The sequence below is a fragment of the Alternaria arbusti genome, assembly GCF_024043155.1.
Source record: "Alternaria arbusti strain BMP 1465 chromosome Unknown scaffold_2, whole genome shotgun sequence".
Lineage (NCBI taxonomy): Eukaryota > Fungi > Ascomycota > Dothideomycetes > Pleosporales > Pleosporaceae > Alternaria > Alternaria arbusti.
Genome location: NW_026249942.1, coordinates 2,939,524 through 2,957,946, shown reverse-complemented (window position 1 = coordinate 2,957,946; position 18,423 = coordinate 2,939,524). Strand labels below are relative to the sequence as shown.

The 18,423-nt window shown below is 53.6% G+C and overlaps 6 protein-coding genes across 6 annotated transcripts; 4 read left to right on the top strand and 2 right to left on the bottom strand.

Moving 5' to 3' along the window:
- Positions 1–1,162: 1,162 nt before the first annotated feature.
- Positions 1,163–4,098, top strand: J4E86_002599 (uncharacterized protein; the record flags this gene model as incomplete). Its single annotated transcript, XM_051443157.1, has 4 exons — positions 1,163–1,388; positions 1,439–2,136; positions 2,189–3,019; positions 3,070–4,098. 4 exons carry the CDS (start codon positions 1,163–1,165, stop codon positions 4,096–4,098), a joined length of 2,784 nt encoding a protein of 927 aa, XP_051306745.1.
- A 1,089-nt stretch (positions 4,099–5,187) lies between these two features.
- J4E86_002598 (uncharacterized protein) lies at positions 5,188–6,555 on the bottom strand (the record flags this gene model as incomplete). Its single annotated transcript, XM_051443156.1, has 2 exons — positions 5,188–5,908; positions 6,083–6,555. 2 exons carry the CDS (start codon positions 6,553–6,555, stop codon positions 5,188–5,190), a joined length of 1,194 nt encoding a protein of 397 aa, XP_051306744.1.
- A 770-nt stretch (positions 6,556–7,325) lies between these two features.
- Positions 7,326–7,676, top strand: J4E86_002597 (uncharacterized protein; the record flags this gene model as incomplete). Its single annotated transcript, XM_051443155.1, is given in 2 exon segments — positions 7,326–7,498; positions 7,517–7,676. 2 exon segments carry the CDS (start codon positions 7,326–7,328, stop codon positions 7,674–7,676), a joined length of 333 nt encoding a protein of 110 aa, XP_051306743.1.
- Positions 7,677–7,905: 229 nt separating this feature from the next.
- Positions 7,906–8,468, bottom strand: J4E86_002596 (uncharacterized protein; the record flags this gene model as incomplete). Its single annotated transcript, XM_051443154.1, has 2 exons — positions 7,906–8,337; positions 8,397–8,468. The coding sequence occupies 2 exons, from the start codon at positions 8,466–8,468 to the stop codon at positions 7,906–7,908; spliced, it is 504 nt and encodes a 167-aa protein (XP_051306742.1).
- A 595-nt stretch (positions 8,469–9,063) lies between these two features.
- Positions 9,064–10,987, top strand: J4E86_002595 (uncharacterized protein; the record flags this gene model as incomplete). Its single annotated transcript, XM_051443153.1, has 3 exons — positions 9,064–9,269; positions 9,486–10,494; positions 10,670–10,987. The coding sequence occupies 3 exons, from the start codon at positions 9,064–9,066 to the stop codon at positions 10,985–10,987; spliced, it is 1,533 nt and encodes a 510-aa protein (XP_051306741.1).
- Positions 10,988–15,911: 4,924 nt separating this feature from the next.
- J4E86_002594 (uncharacterized protein) lies at positions 15,912–17,390 on the top strand (the record flags this gene model as incomplete). The annotated part of the gene is made up of 1 exon (XM_051443152.1): positions 15,912–17,390. The coding sequence occupies one exon, from the start codon at positions 15,912–15,914 to the stop codon at positions 17,388–17,390; it is 1,479 nt and encodes a 492-aa protein (XP_051306740.1).
- Positions 17,391–18,423: the final 1,033 nt, after the last annotated feature.

Sequence of the window (18,423 nt, the reverse complement as noted above, 5' to 3'; positions counted from 1 at the left end):
GGTGACGTGGAGTGGTGTTGGAGGTTGTTGCTGTCGCGCTCGTGAACTTTTCGGTCTTGGGCCAGAGGCGCGCTAGTCTCCGTCCGTGCGCGTAGATGGTCCAGATATCTCAGGAACATCCACCCTAAACACTTGTTGGAAGTCTACATGGCCACGCTTTTCTGTATGTGATAATCTAGAGTGGTGTCTACATCTCCAAGTACGGTTTGTGATATAGTCCTTGAAGCTGGTCTTCCATACAAGACGTTCGCGCGCTCCGTGTTGCCGCCTTTTACCCAGAACGAGTTGCTCTTACAGGGTGAATCCGACGTACCTAGCTAGGGCTCAAGAAATGCGGCCTGCTGTTCCCGCCCTCTATATACCCCAACAAAGCGTTCCAGGTATCTTTCATGGGATATGCTATAACTCTATCCGCTCGTGTGGTCCTTCCCGATGAAACTTGACCATGCAGTAGCTGAGACCACACGCCCGGTCCGACATGCTCGCCCGGTACAAGCTCGTCCGCTAGCCAGCAAGGTCGGTATCACAAGCGCTGTTCAACTTCGGGAAAAACATTTGGAACATATCATGGAACTCGACGCCTGAACTCTGGACTCACGACATGTGACCAACTTTACCATTTGTCTTGGCGTTCTTCAGCCGTCTGCTTGGCGATGGAAGCGCGAAGGCACGCCGGCACCAGAACTCGGACCGGCATCTCGCACTCCCGACTTCCATCGAATCAGCGTAGCCGCCGTGCGTCGCGCCTCGCACCCGCGTAAACAAACCTGATCGTTTACCCCAGAGTTTTGCGCCTCGTATGTCCTCCATGCCAGCCGAACCCCAAACGGGATTCTCTCCGGGTAAACAAGCTCTCCACAGCGTGAATCTGCGGAACCAATGACCCCGCTATGTTGCCTCTCTGGCCCTCGCATCGTTGCCAAGCCATGCAAGTCCGACCTCCATGATGACGGTACTGCGGGGGAGCGCGCCTTGGGTGCATATCCACCTATCCTAGCCATGCAAACGGTAAGTGTGAACCGAGATCACGATGCGTGCTTTGTTGTTGTAGTGCATCGGACTAGCACACACGGCTGCACGCGCTCGAGTATAAGAAGGTGAAGGTTCCCTCGGACGATCAGCATCTAACACGGTCCTGGCTTTCTCAATACCTTCAGGCACCATGATCACCAAAGGCCTTTTCGCTCTTGGGGTGGCGGTACCTGCGTTTGCAAGTTCGCTGGTTCAACGCCAAAGCTCATCACTTGAAGCTTGCCCTGGGTACACTGCTAGCAACCTTCAGGATAATGGCTCCAAGGTTACCGCGGACCTTACGCTTGCGGGCACCGCTTGCAATGTCTACGGCGACGACTTGACTGACCTCAAGCTTGAAGTCGAGTACCAAACTGGTGCGTTCTTCAATCATCACAATCGTTCCTAGTGCTAACCAATCTCACAGCCGAACGCCTCCACGTAAAGATCTTCGATGCTGAAGAGCAAGTGTTCCAGATCCAAGAGTCTGTCTGGCCTCGTCCTTCCGATGACGAGGGTGTCAACCCCGAGGACTCTGCCCTGTCATTCACATGGACCGACAGCCCGTTCTCGTTCGCCATCAAGCGCAAGGAGACCAACGAGACTCTCTTCGACACCTCCGCTGCATCGCTCGTCTTTGAATCGCAGTACCTTCGTCTGAGGACTGCTCTGCCTCCTTCGCCCAACCTATACGGGCTTGGTGAATCGACTGACCACTTCCATCTGAACACCACCAACTACACCCGCACTCTCTGGAACCGTGATGCCTACGGTACCCCAGAGGGTTCCAATCTCTACGGAGCCCACCCCATCTACTTTGACCACCGCGGCGAGAACGGCACTCACGGTGTCTTCTTGGCCAGCTCTCAGGGTATGGACATCAAGATCGACGACTCCGAGGGCCAGTTCCTTGAGTACAACACTCTAGGTGGTGTTCTTGACTTCTATTTCCTCGCTGGTCCTGGACCGAAGGAAGTTGCAGTCCAGTACTCTGCTCTCTCTGGTCTTCCCGCTATGATGCCGTACTGGGGTTTCGGATCTCATCAATGCAAGTACGGTTACCGTGATGTCTGGCAAGTTGCTGAGGTAGTTGCCAACTACTCCGCTGCCGACATCCCTCTCGAGGTGAGTTTCATATCCCAACATATTGTCCAAAGATCCTCGCTAACATACCCAGACCATGTGGACCGACATTGACTACATGGAGCTCCGTCGCCTGTTCACTCTGGATCCAGAGCGTTACCCTCTTGAACTCGTTCGCGAGGTGGTTGACTACCTCCATGCTCACCAGCAGCACTACATCATGATGGTCAACTCGGCTGTCTGGAGTGGCGACTACGATGGCTACAACGACGGTGCCGAGCTCGATGTCTTCCAAAAGCGCGAGAACGGCTCTTTCTTCGAAGGCGCGGTCTGGCCCGGCCCAACTGTCTTCCCCGACTGGTTCCACCCAAACACCCAGCAGTACTGGGACCAGAAGTTTGCCGAGTTCTTCGACCCGGCGACTGGTGTTGACATTGACGGTCTGTGGAACGACATGAACGAGCCTGCCAATTTCTGTCCGTACCCTTGCGAGGATCCTGTAGGCTACTCAGAGGAGTCCAAGAACCCACCTGAGCCACCGCCAGTCCGCACCTCCGCCGACGGCCGTCAGATCCCTGGCTTCCCAGCAGGATTCCAGCCTCAGTCCAATTCCACGCTGAAGACTCGCTCAAGCTCTCCCCTCAGCAAGCGCTCCAACTCCAAGCGTCAAGCCTCAAACAACACCGAAGACCTTGCCGCGCACCCCGGTCTTCCCGGCCGTGACCTGATCAACCCTGAGTACCAGATTGCCAACGCTGCTGGCTCCATCAGCAACAAGACCCTCGACACCGACATCCAGAACTACGATGGAACATACCACTATGACACTCACAATTTCTGGGGCTCGATGATGTCGATTGCTTCGCACAAGAGTATGCTTGCGCGCCGTCCTGAACGCCGTCCGTTGATAATCACTCGCTCTACCGTAAGTCTTCACATGTCATCAAATCACACCGCAGCTAACGAAATGACTAGTTCGTCGGTCTAGGTACCTACCTCGGAAAGTGGCTCGGTGACAACGTCTCCGAATGGACGCAATACCGCTTCTCCATTGCCGGCATCCTGAACTTCAACTCCATCTTCCAGATCCCCATGGTCGGACCCGACATCTGCGGATTCGCCGGCAACACCACCGAGACCCTCTGCGCACGCTGGGCCACCCTCGGTGCCTTCTACCCCTTTATGAGGAACCACGCTGGCGACACGTCAATCGACCAAGAGTACTACCGCTGGCCCTTGACCACCGCCGCAGCCAAGAACGCAATTAGCGTCCGCTACCGTCTACTCGACTACTTCTACACGGCCTTCCACCGCCAGACCACCACCGGAGAACCCAGCTTAAACCCGCTATGGTTCCACTACCCCACCGACCCCAACACCTTCGCCCTCGAATACCAATTCTTCTACGGCGACGCCATCCTCGTGTCGCCCGTTCTGGAAGAAAACTCCACCAGTGTATCCATCTACCTCCCCAACGAAGTCTTCTACGACTACTGGACCGGCGACCGCATCCAAGGAAACGGAAGCATGATCGACCTCACCGACATCGGTTTCGACTCCATCCCCCTCCACGTCCGCGGCGGCTCCATCCTGCCTCTGCGCGCTGAATCCGCAAACACGACGACCGAGCTGCGGAAGCAGGACTTTGTCTTGTGGATCGCGCCGAACGCGACGAATCAGGCTTCGGGCTCGCTGTACCTCGACGACGGCGATAGCATCGAGCAGCCGTCTACGTCCATGATCACGTTCTCCTACGACAACGGCAAGTTCAGCATGGACGGTGACTTTGGATACGCGACGGAGTGTGTTGTTAAGAATATTACTATTCTTGGTACTGGAAGAAGTGTCCAGGGCCCTGTTGCGCTCAATGGAGGCTTCGAGTATGACTTTGGTGCTGGGGCCGGTATGCCGGAGTATCAGGGTAAGGCGCAGAAGCGGGGTCTGGGTGTTGGTGCGGCGTGGGGTGCTGGAATGGGGTTGGCGAGTGTGTTGTTGAACTTGTAGATAGGAGGAAGCCGGGTGACGACGTGAAGTGACTAGCGCTTCTGTTTTCGAAGTACATGTACGTTTGAGGAATACATGGAGCGACCAGCGCTCCAACCGTCGAACCATATATACGTTTGGAGAATACACTTCGCGACCAGCGCTCCAACCCTCCCCCCAAACAACCCCCTGAAGAAGACATCCCCCCAACAGCCTCCCCTCCACAAACCCCCCCTCACCACATCTCCCCCAACGGACTCCTCCCCACCCTCTTCCCCTCCCTCTTCACCCTCATCTGCTCCACAGTCGTAATCTTCCGCTGCGCAGGCACCAACCTCCTCCCTTCTTCCAACTCCCCAGCCGGACCAAGCTGACTCAGCAGCCTGATCCGCTGCCCCATGCCAAACGTCCTCTTCCGCTTCTCCTCCATGTCTTTCTTCTTCTTCTCCAAATGCCGCTTCAGCGCCAGTCTTTTTCTGCCGAGCCGCTTTGAGCTTGCGAGGAGTTGCCTCTTGGTGGAGGGCTTTTTGGTAAGGGTGCCGGTTCTGTCGGCAGGGGTGTTTGGTGTTGCGGGTGTGACTTGTGCTGGTGAAGATATGGCGGCGACCCGGCTTCGCGTTCGCATGGCTGGTGGGCCATTCATGCGGCGCTCGAGCTGGCGGCGCGCGCGGCAGAGGTGCCAGGTTAGGCGGCGACAAAGGCGCGAGTGGGGGCTCATTGTGGAGGAGTGAGGGAGGCGCCGAAGTAGTCCAGCTACTCTTGGGTGGTGGAGAGCTAGGTTTTGAGGGTGCGAGGAGGATGTCGATGTTTTTGGACTGGAAGATATGAGGGGGTGGAAGGTGTTGTAGGTGTCTGGGGGTAGTTTTGAAGAGGGGATGGCGAGGTTTTGATACCTTGGAGGATGACGGGGTAACAATAGAACTGGCAGAATACAGATGTACAATAGCTTTGCAGACGACGATAGAGTTGGGTGGAAGCATCTCTTTCCTATTGTGTTGTATTGAAGCGAGGTGAAAGTGAAGATGGGATTGTTCCGGTCACTTCGACTACCTACGTTTCCGCATACATGCTCTCATCTATCCAAGGTCTAGGCGGACATGTCTTCACCCACTACCGATGCTGCCTTCTTGTCTCTCCAACGCTGGCGTAGAAGTTGACCCAAAACGCATGCCATGCTGGTTGTTCACCTCGTCTCTCTGCAGTATCGAGATTCCTTTTGATCTCTTCTTCAGAGATAGCGATATTTTTCTGGATGCAGAAGCGCAAGTTCGCCATATCGGCGACCACTTCTCTACTGACATCCATCCACGTCTCATTTGTTGGAGCTGTTGGGTCCAAGCCTCGTTCTTGAGCATCCAAGTGATCGTCCAGCGGCATGAGTTCGAATGCGCAACCGCACCAGGGGGCATCGTGGAAGTGCAGATATTTTTCGGGGTCATCTTTAGGAATGTATGATGGTAATACTTCTGCACTGTCACAGGTCAGAACCAGGAAGATGTTGGCCAGAGTAAGTGGCAGATTCGCCAGGTCAAAGGGCCAAGGTGAGACATAGTCTTCCTTTGCCTCATTCTTCATTCGTTGTATCAGGGCCTTGCGCTGTCGCCGCATTCTGGTCATCAGCTTTTCCTGAGACTTGGGCAGGGGAGGCCACTCTGGCTCTGCGGAGGCCGGCTCTTGCAATCGATCCGAACGTACGCATTGCCTGGTCGTTAGGTTGCGTAGTACCCACTCTGTCTCTGTGGAACGCAAATTCGTCCGCCGGAGATCTCGCTCGATCTTCTCCAGATCATCTGGTGGAATCTCTATCTCGTACTTCATCGACTTTAGGTCGCTCGTGTTTGAGTATCGAGATCTGTAGGAGGGAATGAAAGCAACACGCCATGCCATATCTGGCAGGCAGCTGAAGTGTTCCCATGTCCAACCTTGAATCAAACTCTTCCACCGTGGATATAGGCGCCCACCTTGACCAATCACTTCATACGCGATACCATAGTTATACCCTTACTCAGCAGTGAAGGCAAGGTTGTAGTCGTGGAAGCCAACCTTCTTGCCTGACCAGTTGGTCTGGTAGTTCCGATGGATGCGCTCCAGGAGCAGTGGCCATAGGCGTGCAGAGGAAAGGCCCAAGGAATCTAGGTCGCCCAGGGCGTCATGTTCAACCTTGTCGTGAAGTTCCTCATCCTTGCGTTTGTCAAGGTTGAGGCTGTCATCCTTGTGAAGCAGCACATAATCGAATATTTCGTCAATGATTTCGTTTGGAAGGCGTTCGAAGAGATCTCCAGCCGGAGGGTGGTAGTTCTGAATCCGGTCCGCACCTGATCGGGCTTTTGCGAAGGTATTGTAAAACCAGGTCTCGTCTTTCGGTTCGAATAATTCTTGAAGTTTGCACTTGTATTGGGTGAGCGGTTGGCGTTGGTTGAGCTCTGGGCAGAGGAGCTCGTAAAAACGTGGAAAACGCGAAAATTGAATGAATTTCATGGTCTGGGGACTGTCAGTGGATTTGACGTGGAGGTTGAGTGATCGCGACTGCCCCTTGTTAATCAATGTTGATGCTGCGCCGCAGCACAGACTTAACCCGAAGCGGAAGGAACGACCCATGTACCCGCCAAACAGACAACATCAGCCGAGATATGGGATTCTTCAGGGCAAGAAGAGATCGCCATCTAGTATTACGGCATAGCTTTATTGACCACGCACTCGGGTGCGCTTTCATGAGCTGCGCCCTTCGGAGTTGTGACAAGCAGTACCACCATCAACATGAGCAACATCAATCTGGCCCCATGGATGCGCCCACCCTGCAGTCTCGCAGGCAGTCTTGAAACAACGTATCGCATTCGTGAATCGTTGTGATGCCGCCAATTCCAGAAACTGCACCTTTCCCATGATCAAGAGCCCGTTCGCGCGCGCGCCCACCGTGCGAGAACCATGGTGCGGTCGAGAGAATATATTTCGCCGCCTTCGAACGGCGGAATGTGACGCACGCATGGTTGCGCGGTGGTAATTCGACATTCACTGCAGCAACTCAGCTGTGAATGAGAGTCGCGAATTGAAGGCAATGCGACCGGCCGGGCCAGTACATATACTTTCTGTAACCCGTCAGTAAAGCACCATAACCATTTCCAATACCCAAGTAAACCACTATCATCGAACGCTCACCACATTCAGATCTTACACTTTCCCTCAACCCTTCGCTCACTTACTCAAACCATAATATCCTCGGCAAGCAGACTATTCATCAAATCACCACGATGTCCTCCAGCATCCCCACCACCGCGGTGCAAGGCCCGCCGTCAGACCTCAAGGACTTCCTCAACCAAACCAACAACGCTGGTCTAAACCCACCCGAGTCAAGCGCCAACAGCGAGGACAACTGGGACGTCGTAGACAAAGACGAAGCGCTGCACGAGCAGGATAAGGCCGAGTGGGAAATCGTCGGCAGGACGGCGGCTGAGAAGCAAAAGCAGGAGGCGGAGCGCAAGGAGCGGATGGAGAAGCAGAAAGAAGAGCGCAAGGCTGAGAAGCGTAAGGAGAAGCTTAGGGAGCGCATGAAGGGTGTCTCGTACGCTGAGGCTGCTGGTAAGGCTATTAGGAAGTCTTAGTATGGACGGCAGCTGTGAGAAGTTCACGGACGGGCAGGCTGGGAGTGGAATTGGGTATCTTCATTTCGCAGGCTGTGCGCCATATATGCCTTGGCCCTTTATCAATCATTGAACCGCAATCGATATCCCTGAGCCTCGTGGTATCGTGTACGTGCGTCGCAATGTCTTCGTTTGCCTTGGGCGACCTGCCCGGCGCGTGCATTATTGTATGGTTGTGCTGTAATCCTACTCATTTCTTGCCCTTCTTTTTCTTCTTGCCTCCAGTTCCCGCGCCAGCCGCTAGGACGCCGCCCATCTTCACATCTCCGCCTTCATCGACCTGTGGTGTGGATGTGGCCTCACCGCCAGCCGGCATGCTCAGATCGTCCGTTGTCTCCGGCAGCGCTGCCATGTGTCTTCCCAGCCTGCCCAGGTTTCCAATCAATCTTCCGACTTCGGCGCCCTTGTTGGTCTCATATTGTAGGCATGTCCCTGACTCGGGGTCGTACGTCTTCAGCGTGAAGAACACGGTGACTTCTTCGGGATTCTGCGATTGCGGCGGCGGTGATGATGCGCGCGCTGTTTCTGTGGGCTTCGAAGCTCGCTTCTCCTCGTACTTTTGGCGTTTCTTTATCTTGGAGGCGGTGGGCTTGAGGACAGAGTATTTGGACGTGATGCGTGTCTAGTAGCTCGATTAGAAGGCGGGTCGCGTGCGTGCGTGTGAAGTGGAGCTTAGCATACGGATGTCGGTCGCGCTTTGAGCAGGAGCGACGACTGCTCGTACCACTCCTGGCTCGTTGCGAAGTACGGCATCGTGGGTTGGTGGTGTCTGGGGGAGAGGGAGAGAGAGATGAGGATGGTGGTCGGTGCGTGGGTTCGGTATGCGGGCAACTTTTGGCGGGGTCGGCCGGGGAATCGTCGGGCCAGACTAGAATCGCGACTCTACCCAGGTACCACGCGACAGGAACCTAGGATGCAGAAAAGGGCTGACACCAGAACCGACCTATCAGGCAACAGCAGTTTGCTGCTTGCGCCACCACCCGAGAACCTTCCACGGTTTGACTAGTGCTTGAGTCAGGGCTCCCGTACTTCATCTTCAGAAATCGAAATCTATTCTATCAACTCTCCACCACCCCGGACTACTACTCACCAGGAGCAATTCTCGGACGCTGGGAGCTGAATAGGAAGAGGAGGGATTCGCTAAATTCTAAGCGAGTGCAGTACTTCACCTGCCCTGCGTGCACTATCAAACTGACCAGACTTACCACAAGAGTGGCACCACCACACCCCATCCAAGGAACAAGCTGACAATCTGGAGCCTACGTTGTCGCCCGATCTTCCGATTTGCTAGTTTTCATCATAGTGTAGTCCGCAGGCCTATCCAGGTTTATCCCGGTCGGAGGTGATCATGGCAGAGTCCATCACCAAAGGCCTCGGCCAAATTGGTCTTGGGGAAGAGCCAGCTGAGGGCAAAATGCCCACCCCAAGGGCTGAGCTCGAAGCCACTATTCAAGAGCTAGTGGCGCGTGGCAATCATCTCAACGACGAGGTAGAGACCTACATTGCTGCGGTTCTCGAGAAGCAAAAGGTCGGGAAGGTCTACAATCCAGTTGAGTACGTAGATGCGATTACAATGATATAGTCATCTAAACGAAGGCTCCCCGCCTTCCCAGATTAAACCTCATATGACCCTGGAGGTGTTCGCGGTGGGTCTGCTTTCACATTGACAGTACACAACATAGCGCATACCTCCAGGGGAGGTTCTTCTGAGAAGGGGTGAGCTGCTTCGTGATTAGATTGGCAGTCTCAGACCACAACTAACCGTACTAGATATCGAAGTCTTCGCAATGACATGCGCAACGAGCTAGCCTTCCTACAGAAGATTGCGGGATCATCCATGGATGAGGAAAAAGCCCGGCACTACATTGTATCTTCAAATCTTCTCTACTATGAAGCACTATGGGGCGCAGCAAAGCGCTCAATGGGAATCCAAAGCTTCCGCAAATATTTCTTCTGGGACCGGCATAAAGCTCCAGCGGGCAAAAGTACAACAAAAGGAGTCAGCCTGGCAAAAGGAAGCCAAGCCAAGAACAAGACCTCTGCCCTCGTTGATATCGTTGCAGAAGAAGGTGCGGAGTGGATACGGGTATCAACCGTCTCCGAGAAGCGTATTCTATTCGATCTTGCGAAGTTGGGTTGGGTAAACGACTCGGACTCTGAAGACGATGAAGATATGCCGCCTCCACCGGAAGATGACGATGACGATGAAGACCAAATCGACGTGGTGCGCAACGCGCGAGGTCTTGCAAGAGCTGCGCGTGCAAATCCTATTCGCGGCCGACCACCCAAGGTGCGGTTCGTCTTAACACGGATCTCTGCTGGGAAAACACCAGCTATCGATATGATTATCAACAAGATACGCGCTACCGGTGCGATAGTACAATGCGGAGACGACGTTCCACCCGCGCTCTCCATAGAAGCTGTTCTACCGCGTCTACTCATCGATAGGTCCCGGGCCCTCAGCGACACATTGAACGTCGATTGCACCATTCTATTGGCCCTCATATCCGACATATCCCACAAACCATGCCCGATACTGGACTGGTATCCAGGGGAGGTACGCTCCCAGATCGAGGAGGAGGCTCAAGAGCACCTGCTACCAACACATCTATACCCTGCCATCGGCGCGCATCCGATGGTGTGCACGCGCGAAGCAGCCGAGCAGATGAACCTGATAGTGCAGACTCTTGCGACTGACACGGAGAAGACAAGAGCGGATCTACTATTGGGACAAGGAGACTGCGCATCATGGTCACATCAAGAACTAGTCGCAGTATGGGTACGTCCCCTCACATCACCCCACAACCTTATACAAGGGAAAAAGATAAACACCCTAGAGCCTACGTTGACGTTGGGCCACCTACTTTGCATATTTTCATCTCGATGTAGGCTCTACGGTGTTCAGCTCTTCCCTCACGTCACCCCAAACAACCCAAAGCTAACATTCCCACCAGGCCGCACTATCCGACTACCCCCCACCCCCCAACTTCGCCCTCCCCATAACCGTCAAAACCCCCAACGTCAACACCATCACCGACAACCTCCCCCGCGCCGCCACGGCCGTCGCCGCCGAACTCGGCCACCTCAACAAGTCCATCTTCCTCTACGGCTGGGCCGAGAGCCTCACCACCCTGAGCGCGAACCGCGGGCGCGCAAAACAGATTGAGCATATCATCAATGAGCATGGGCTTAAGGACGGTGAGGCCGGGCCGCATATCTGGCTGTGTGGGGAGAGCAGGAGTTTGATTGCGAAACATGGGAGGAGGAAGTAGGCGGGGGAAGGGGAGGTTTGGCTGCACCTTGTATAAGAAAAATGCTGGACAGGTCTAGGACCTACATCGATGCTGTGTTACCTATCTTTTAGGTTTTTATGTTGATGTATGCTGCAGGCCTGTTTAGAGTTTTTCTTGATTAACGTGGCTGAGTATTGGGTGTAGGGGCAACGCGCACGTTTCGTAAGCCGAAGCTGGAGAGGGGGGCGAAGGAGGAGATAGCGATGTGGTAGCGGGGATCGAGGGGTGGTGAGGAGGGAGTTCAGCCTCTCTATCAATTAGTCTGTAATTGTGTGATATTCTACCTGAGATGTCTTTGATGCGCTATTCCCGCCGAAACGGAAGCAGCCGATCTACTTGCAGTACGCACTGCCCAAACTCAAGTCCGAAGTAATGATCATAGTGTAAACTATACTGAATGATCGCAGGGTAGATTGCGTTCGCAGCCTTAACCGTGAAATCGCGCTCCTCCCCAAACGTCCCAAACTATAAAGCCAGCGCGGAGTACGTGCCACGGAGGCATGTTGGCGGGTGTTTGGAACTCTCGAGGCGTATGATCAAGCCAGGCTGCACGCCATTCTTCCAGTGAGTCACCCCTCCGCTCGCGGATGATTTCCTCCGGATTGCACACCGTGCCTGGGTGGAAGTCGCAATGAATGAAAGGGTGGTCACAGTTGGTGACTTGCTCTAGAAGCTCTGGGAAGGTCTCGTATACGTATGCCTTGCGGAGTCTGCGCTGGTGCCAGGTTGGCTGCGGTAGAATATGCCGTGCATAACTTAGATCCAAGGCAGTCTGCCATGCAGCATCTCGCTGGAGGACGTTGAAGACCTGTGTAGTCTCTGCGGGGGCGGAGTCGCATTCAAAAGTTAGCTTGAAAGAGCCCTCGGGCATACCCAGGGAGGGTAATATAGATGCTTCTACCATCCACTTCGCAACTGCTTTTGAGACGTAGCTGGAGCTAAGTCGATCGTCTTCTGAGTATCGCCCGTTCAACTGGTACCGTATCACAGAGGTTACGGGGAACGCGTTCTTCCAGAGACTGACACGCCTATGTACGCGCAACTTCGGGTGCTCACGACAGAACGATATCAGTCCCCTGCCATGGCATTCCGGGAACGAAATAGACTCTCGGTCCTCGATGAGTTCAACCTGTTGCACGTGCTCACGCGTATCGACGCGGAGAGACCGAAGGAAACGTATTGCGCATGCTGCTGCTGACAAGGAGTGTTTCATAGTCCCGACACGATCATGGGTTCTGGTTATGTCGACTAGTTGCTGGAGTTCGCGGTCAAATGTAGCCGCAAGGTCGTGACCGAGTCTGCCCTGGGCGCAATAACCAAACTTTCCCTCTGCACCACGTGGGAGTCTGCCCCTCTCGTTGGGCGTTGACCAGGGTTCGGGATTCACTTTTCGTAGACTTCGGCGCTTGCGTTCGGAACGTTTGCCGCCCAGTTTGGGGTGGTGTTTGCGGTCATACAAGAGATTCAGTGTGAAATGAACAAAATCGCGATACGTCGATGGTGGCTCTCCCAAGGTGTTCGGGCGTTCACCTGGCGTTCCTAGTGTCGGCAGGACCCGTGAGAACTGTGGATATTTGACGGAGGCTTCTTTTTGGATCGCTTCAGTTAACAGACGCGGAGCTTGGAGATTGAGTAGGTTGAATTTGAGGGCGTGTAACTCGGAGAGCGCTCGGTGGAATAAAAACGCATGCGTTCGAATGGCATGCGGGTAGGTTGTGCAGAACACGACCTTGTTAAGCCGCAGAGCAAGGCCTCGAAGCTCGAGTGCGGCCGCACGACAAGTGTACGTCAATGACAAATCGACAGGGAGTTTGTTGGTTTCGAAACTGTAGATAAGGCCGTCTTCGTTATATAGGTAATGGTGGTAGATGACATCTCGAAGTTCCCTAGGGAGACGAAAGAGTCGGGATTGAAGCTGCGTGCTTGCTGGGGGGCTCGAAGGCGGCATCGTGGAGATTCGCAAAACAATCTGTCGACGAGAGGTAGCAGATACTCACTACTCATGTCTTGGTGGAATCAATGACGGAATGTGTCGAACGTTGTTGACGTGATGAAGATGTACATGTGGCGCGCAAGCGTGACTCATCAGCAATAGAGCACCTGTCAAAGCCGCATCCAAAGACGTGAGTCAGGTACTCCGGAAGGGTGTGTTCGATCCTTCGTGACAGGCGTTGATTGCAGCCTGTATGTTACCTCAGTATACCGCGGTGGGAGGTGGCTCATAAGTAAGAACATTAAAGACAAATGCGGGTTCGCGCACTGCGTCCGAAGAATAGAGTGCACTGTTGACGCAGACTGGGGGTGCATCTACCTGGTCTCTTCAATCGTTCCTCCGTCTTGAATCGAGCAACGTATCGACGTTGAATCGAGGTCATAAACGATCCATGGGTTTGTAGGTATGTCTTTGTCGAACTTCTGGTCGGCGCGTTGGATGTGGCTGCCTAAGACGCTTTAGTGTGTCGGCGCTGACGTCACCGACGCGTCTCAACGAACCGCATCGCGTCTGTTTCCATTAACCACTACCGCGTACCGGACGCGAGCTTCCCCGCCAACACGATACCGCCCGCCTTCTACAACCCTGCGCCTATTTCTGCTGCCTAGACGAGAGAGATATACCTAGTACACGCAATCACTAGCAATGGCGCATCGTGGCCTTACCAAGGTCTTCGAAGTGTCGCAGCTGGGTGAAGATGGAAGGCCACAATTACATGCCATCACGGTGTCTGGTTGACCACCGTAGCCTGACCAGATGAGCTCTTCTGCAATCTTACGTGGCCTTAAGTCGAGCTATAAGAACACCGTTCTGTTTCTCGATTTTCTGCTACCGACCGCCACAGAACCTTCACTATGAAGCCAGTTCAATCCATCGACCACTCCGAGACACCTGGGCTCGTCGAATCTGATATGGAACATGTCGACAACATTCTGCCCACACCGCCGGCAATACTGCGCCTTCCACGCGAGCTGAGAGACCTCATCTATGAGCATTACGTCTAGGTCGATGGTGGCTACATCCACAACTTCGAGGTATGGGTACCATGACTCACGGCGTGTCAGATACACTTGTGCAGACAAACCGACTTCTACAGGCCGACGGTTCTCCCATCTCCACCGCGCTCATTCTTACATGCCGCCAGATCGCAGCCGAATTGCGAGGGCTTGCGCTCGGGCAAAATACCATCACCTTCTATACCCGCTTCTCGGAGTCCACACGACAGCAAGCCGGTCTATTAAACGGAGCGATGTATACTATAAGGCATCGCAAGAAGATGCTGCTACGACACCTCATACCTCGGGTTCTCTCCAACGACATGGTACAACGGGCAATTGACGCATACCCGCAGTTCGCTCACATTTTTGACGATTGGACTCCGCACCGGAGTATCTCCGCGTTGTACAAGGACGATTTCGATTGCGGAGAAGCACCATCTATGTGGGAAGATTTCATCAACTATGTATTCAATCTGCTGTCGGAACACCCCGCATGTCACACAGAAGCGGAGTCTATGCCTGATTTCTGGACCGAGGAGGCACCTTGCAATGTGTTAGCTCTGAACGAGGCCTCTCCAGAACCTTGGCTTGTACAAACTTCTGCCGAAGTCAGCAGACTAGCAAGTATCGTGCAGGTCGAACCTCTCACATATTGCCCTTCTTTGGAATATCGCTACTCGGCGGCCTCCGTAGCCCTGCGCTTCCTCCATGCGATACCGTCTTCGTGCCGTAACGAAGTGCGGAATGTTGTACTTCACGAAGACTGCGAATCAATCGCGAACGCGGCGTCTCACGGAAGAGGCTTCATCTCTTTATGTCGATCTAATCAGCGTCTCCGCGTTCGGCGTATCGTGGACATTTGGAGCACCGTACTTCGAGCGAGGCCTGACTCACAGGCCGACTACATATTACGCAGCGAGTCTCGCCGCGGCATCGATAGTATGGAAGACGACCGTCTATTCTCATCGACAATCACCAAGGCAGTGGGGGCATGGATCATTGAAGCTCAGGCATTGTCTTCACTCGGGATGCCCCAGGATTCGTTCAGCGTGCTATTAGATGGCACTCCTACGCTTGAACACACCTCTACTGTCTTCAAGATTGTACAGCAAGACATTGCCTGGCAACTAGCACTTGACGCTGCGTATGCTCGAGGACTTCTACCTACTCCTTCTTGGTATAAGCGACGAACTTGCGCGGGATACCAATACGAAAGGCTTCCAGCTGCGATCCGCGATATGTCAACTTGGAATGGGCCAATCAGCTGCAATTTTGATCCGGGTGCACCGGTCGACGTTGAGAGCGTTCTTGAGCTGTACCGTGGTTGGTCTTTACAACAGTGGCAACTGAGTTGGGACTGGCACCAGCCGCATAGCTTCCAAACTGAGGATCCATTGCCTCCGTGGCATGTGCTCAAATGGCTACGGGTGATGCTGTAGTTGCGGACCAGTGATGGTGGACCAATGGACTGGTGGACTATTTCTTTGGATCAGGTTCAGTGGCATTACCGGTGTTGCAAGTTCGCCAAGACAGCAGCCTAATGTTAGTACCATGGTACAGGTGGAGGAGCAAAGAATTTTGTTGCAGGCCTAAGAGTTTCGTCTTTCCTCAAGTACAACATCGAACAACGTCTTTATCACAAATCTACGATGCTGTATTAGTTGCAAATCAGTGGTCTCGCTCGCAAATCTCTACGCTATCGCAATCAGCCCGCGTACCAAAGCACACCTTTTACAACTAGCTCAATTCAAGACCACCCCCCCTCCGAGTCTGAGCCGCATTCACATCGCCCGCAAAAGAATGTGAGTATTCAAACGCGACACAGCCTCACCCCCAGCTAACCGCCAGATAGTTCACCAAGCCGAGGCTGCATTTGTAGAGGACGAATATACTCAACGACACCATCACCATCATGTCGCCTCTTCTACAACTGCCGCGCGAGCTGCGCAACCACATCTACGATTACTACTTCAGCTGTGATGGGGGCTATACACACGTTTTCGAAACGAACAAGCTAAGGCGAGCCGACGATCAACCGATCGAATTGTCTCTCGTGCTGAGCTGCCGGCAAATCGCCGCCGAAACCCATGGCCTTGCCCTGCGAAGCAATACACTTCAGTTCACGACTTTCCACTCGGATGCCACGCAGGAAGATGCCGTCTTGCTCCATGCAAGCAACAATGCCATTCGCTACATCAAAGAGTCGATACTCAACTACGCAACGCATGACTATCTCAGCGAAGAGCAAGCACAGACGGCGAGGGAAGCGTATCCGCAATTCTCGCCGGTGATTGATCACTGGCAGTCGCCGCGTCACTCGATAATCCAGCGCGCCCTGTTTAGGCCTTACCTGATATGTGGTGAGGCTCCGTCCATTTGGCACGACTTTGTAGCCTTCACCTTGGATCTAGTCTCTCAGCACCCTGAATTTCTGAAGAATGCTAGAGTATGGTCTGAGCTGCCGTTCAAGAACAACGAATATCATCTGGTTAGCGATGTTGATACTAGACCTTGGGAAATCCCAGACGGCACGGAAATTGCGAGGCTGCGGAGGATCTCGGGACAGCCCTTCGACACTTTCCACCTTTCTGCTCGCACAAAGCACGCTTATTCGGCAGCCTCAAGAGCTCTTCTCTTTCTGCACTCCGCGCCCGAGACTACACGCGAGAACATTCGGGAGATCCTGTTGATTGAGAACCGCGAATCGATATCGCTTCCTGATAGCCATGGCAGAGGATTCATCCCTTTCTGTCAAACATATCCACAGCTCAAAGTTGAACGCCGCGCCAGTCTTTGGAGCAATGTCTTCCCTATCGCTTCACATAACTTGTCCAGTTATTTGGAAAACGATCAAAGCTTGTTTGATAAAGGTGATGAGGGGCATTTGTTCCTCACCAGATGTTACGCCGAGGACATGACTAAGGCGATGGGTACGTGGATAAAAGAGGCAGAGACCCTTGTGTCGCTCGGCATGCCACATGGCTGTTTCACTCTCGTTCTCGATGGCGATCCTGTGCCAGAGCTTTCATCGCGCGCCTTCCACGTAATTCAACGCGACGTCGCATGGCAGACCGCCCTCGATACCTGCTACGCCCGGGGAATTCTACCGCAACCTTCCTGGCTCGATCGGCGACTAGGTACCCGTGGTTTCATCTATGAAGGACTACCAGAAGCAGTTCGAGCTCTTTCCACCAATAGCCCGCTCATCAGAACCAACTTTGAGCTCCCTCCACCTTACGATGTTGAGCAACTACTAGAAGAGAACAGAGGATGGTCTGCGCATTACTGGGATATGAGCTGGGACTCACACAAGCCGAAAGTGTTCCAGACTGAGCCACCACTACCACCTTGGCATGTGCTTCGTTGGGGACATGTCATTTGGAGGCCCTAGGCTTTGGGATTCGTTGGAACAAGAGTGGCATTCAGTGTCAACTGCGAACCAAGGGCCAAGGCATTCATCAAGCGTGTAATCTACAATCAACTTCAATGGAATCCTTTGCTTAGCCGATCCTCTTGTCTAGCGTGATGTTACGGCTTCATGCCTGCATGTTGTGCTGATACGTCGTTGTTGCTGTGGCGAAATTGGGGGAATTGTACGGAAGGTGGGGCGAGCCGAGGCTTGCCTACGAACGGGAACGCGTGCGCACTCCATCCGAGCACGCCAACCTAAGAAAAGCACTAAACACCCCAGAGCCTACGTTAACGTTATATCACACACTTTTAACGTCCTTATCTTTACGTAGTCTGTAATATGGTTTTCATATCAGAATATTCTCGCCATCTGGTCTTTCGAGAGTGATTCTGCTGGAATTCTGGGTGCGTGGCTGAGCAGGTTTTGTGTGGAAGCGGGCCTCTCTACCAGACTACGCGGCTCCACGCACCTGGATACACTTCTGCAAAAAGCGCCCCGTCTGTGGCACTTTGCACAACTACTCAACCTCCTACTCCGTTACGCTCAGCTCATCAGTCTACAAGACTTCACCAAACTGAGTCGCGACGCTATACAAACGATGTCCTTTAGCCTCCTCCGACTGCCGCGCGAACTTCGCGATATGATCTACGAGCAATATTTTGCAGTCGAAAACGGCTACCTCTACGATGCTGAGCTCGGAAAACTCACACAGGCCGATAAACCACCTATATTGCTGTCCCTCTCCTATACCTGTCGCCAGGTCGCGTGCGAAGTCCGAGGTCTCGCCTTTCGCATCAACACAATTACGTTTTCAACGTCTGACTTGCAGCGCGAACAGGTGGCTGCAGGTGTACATCATGCTGTGGTGGGTGGTTTTGCATACCGGAAGCATATCATGCTTCGTTCGCTTGTGTCTCAGCTTCTCAACCGCGACATGGTAAGATCCCCCATATACGAGATGCGTGTGAGACATACACTGACTCCGTATATTGTCACTTTAGGTGGAGTTAGC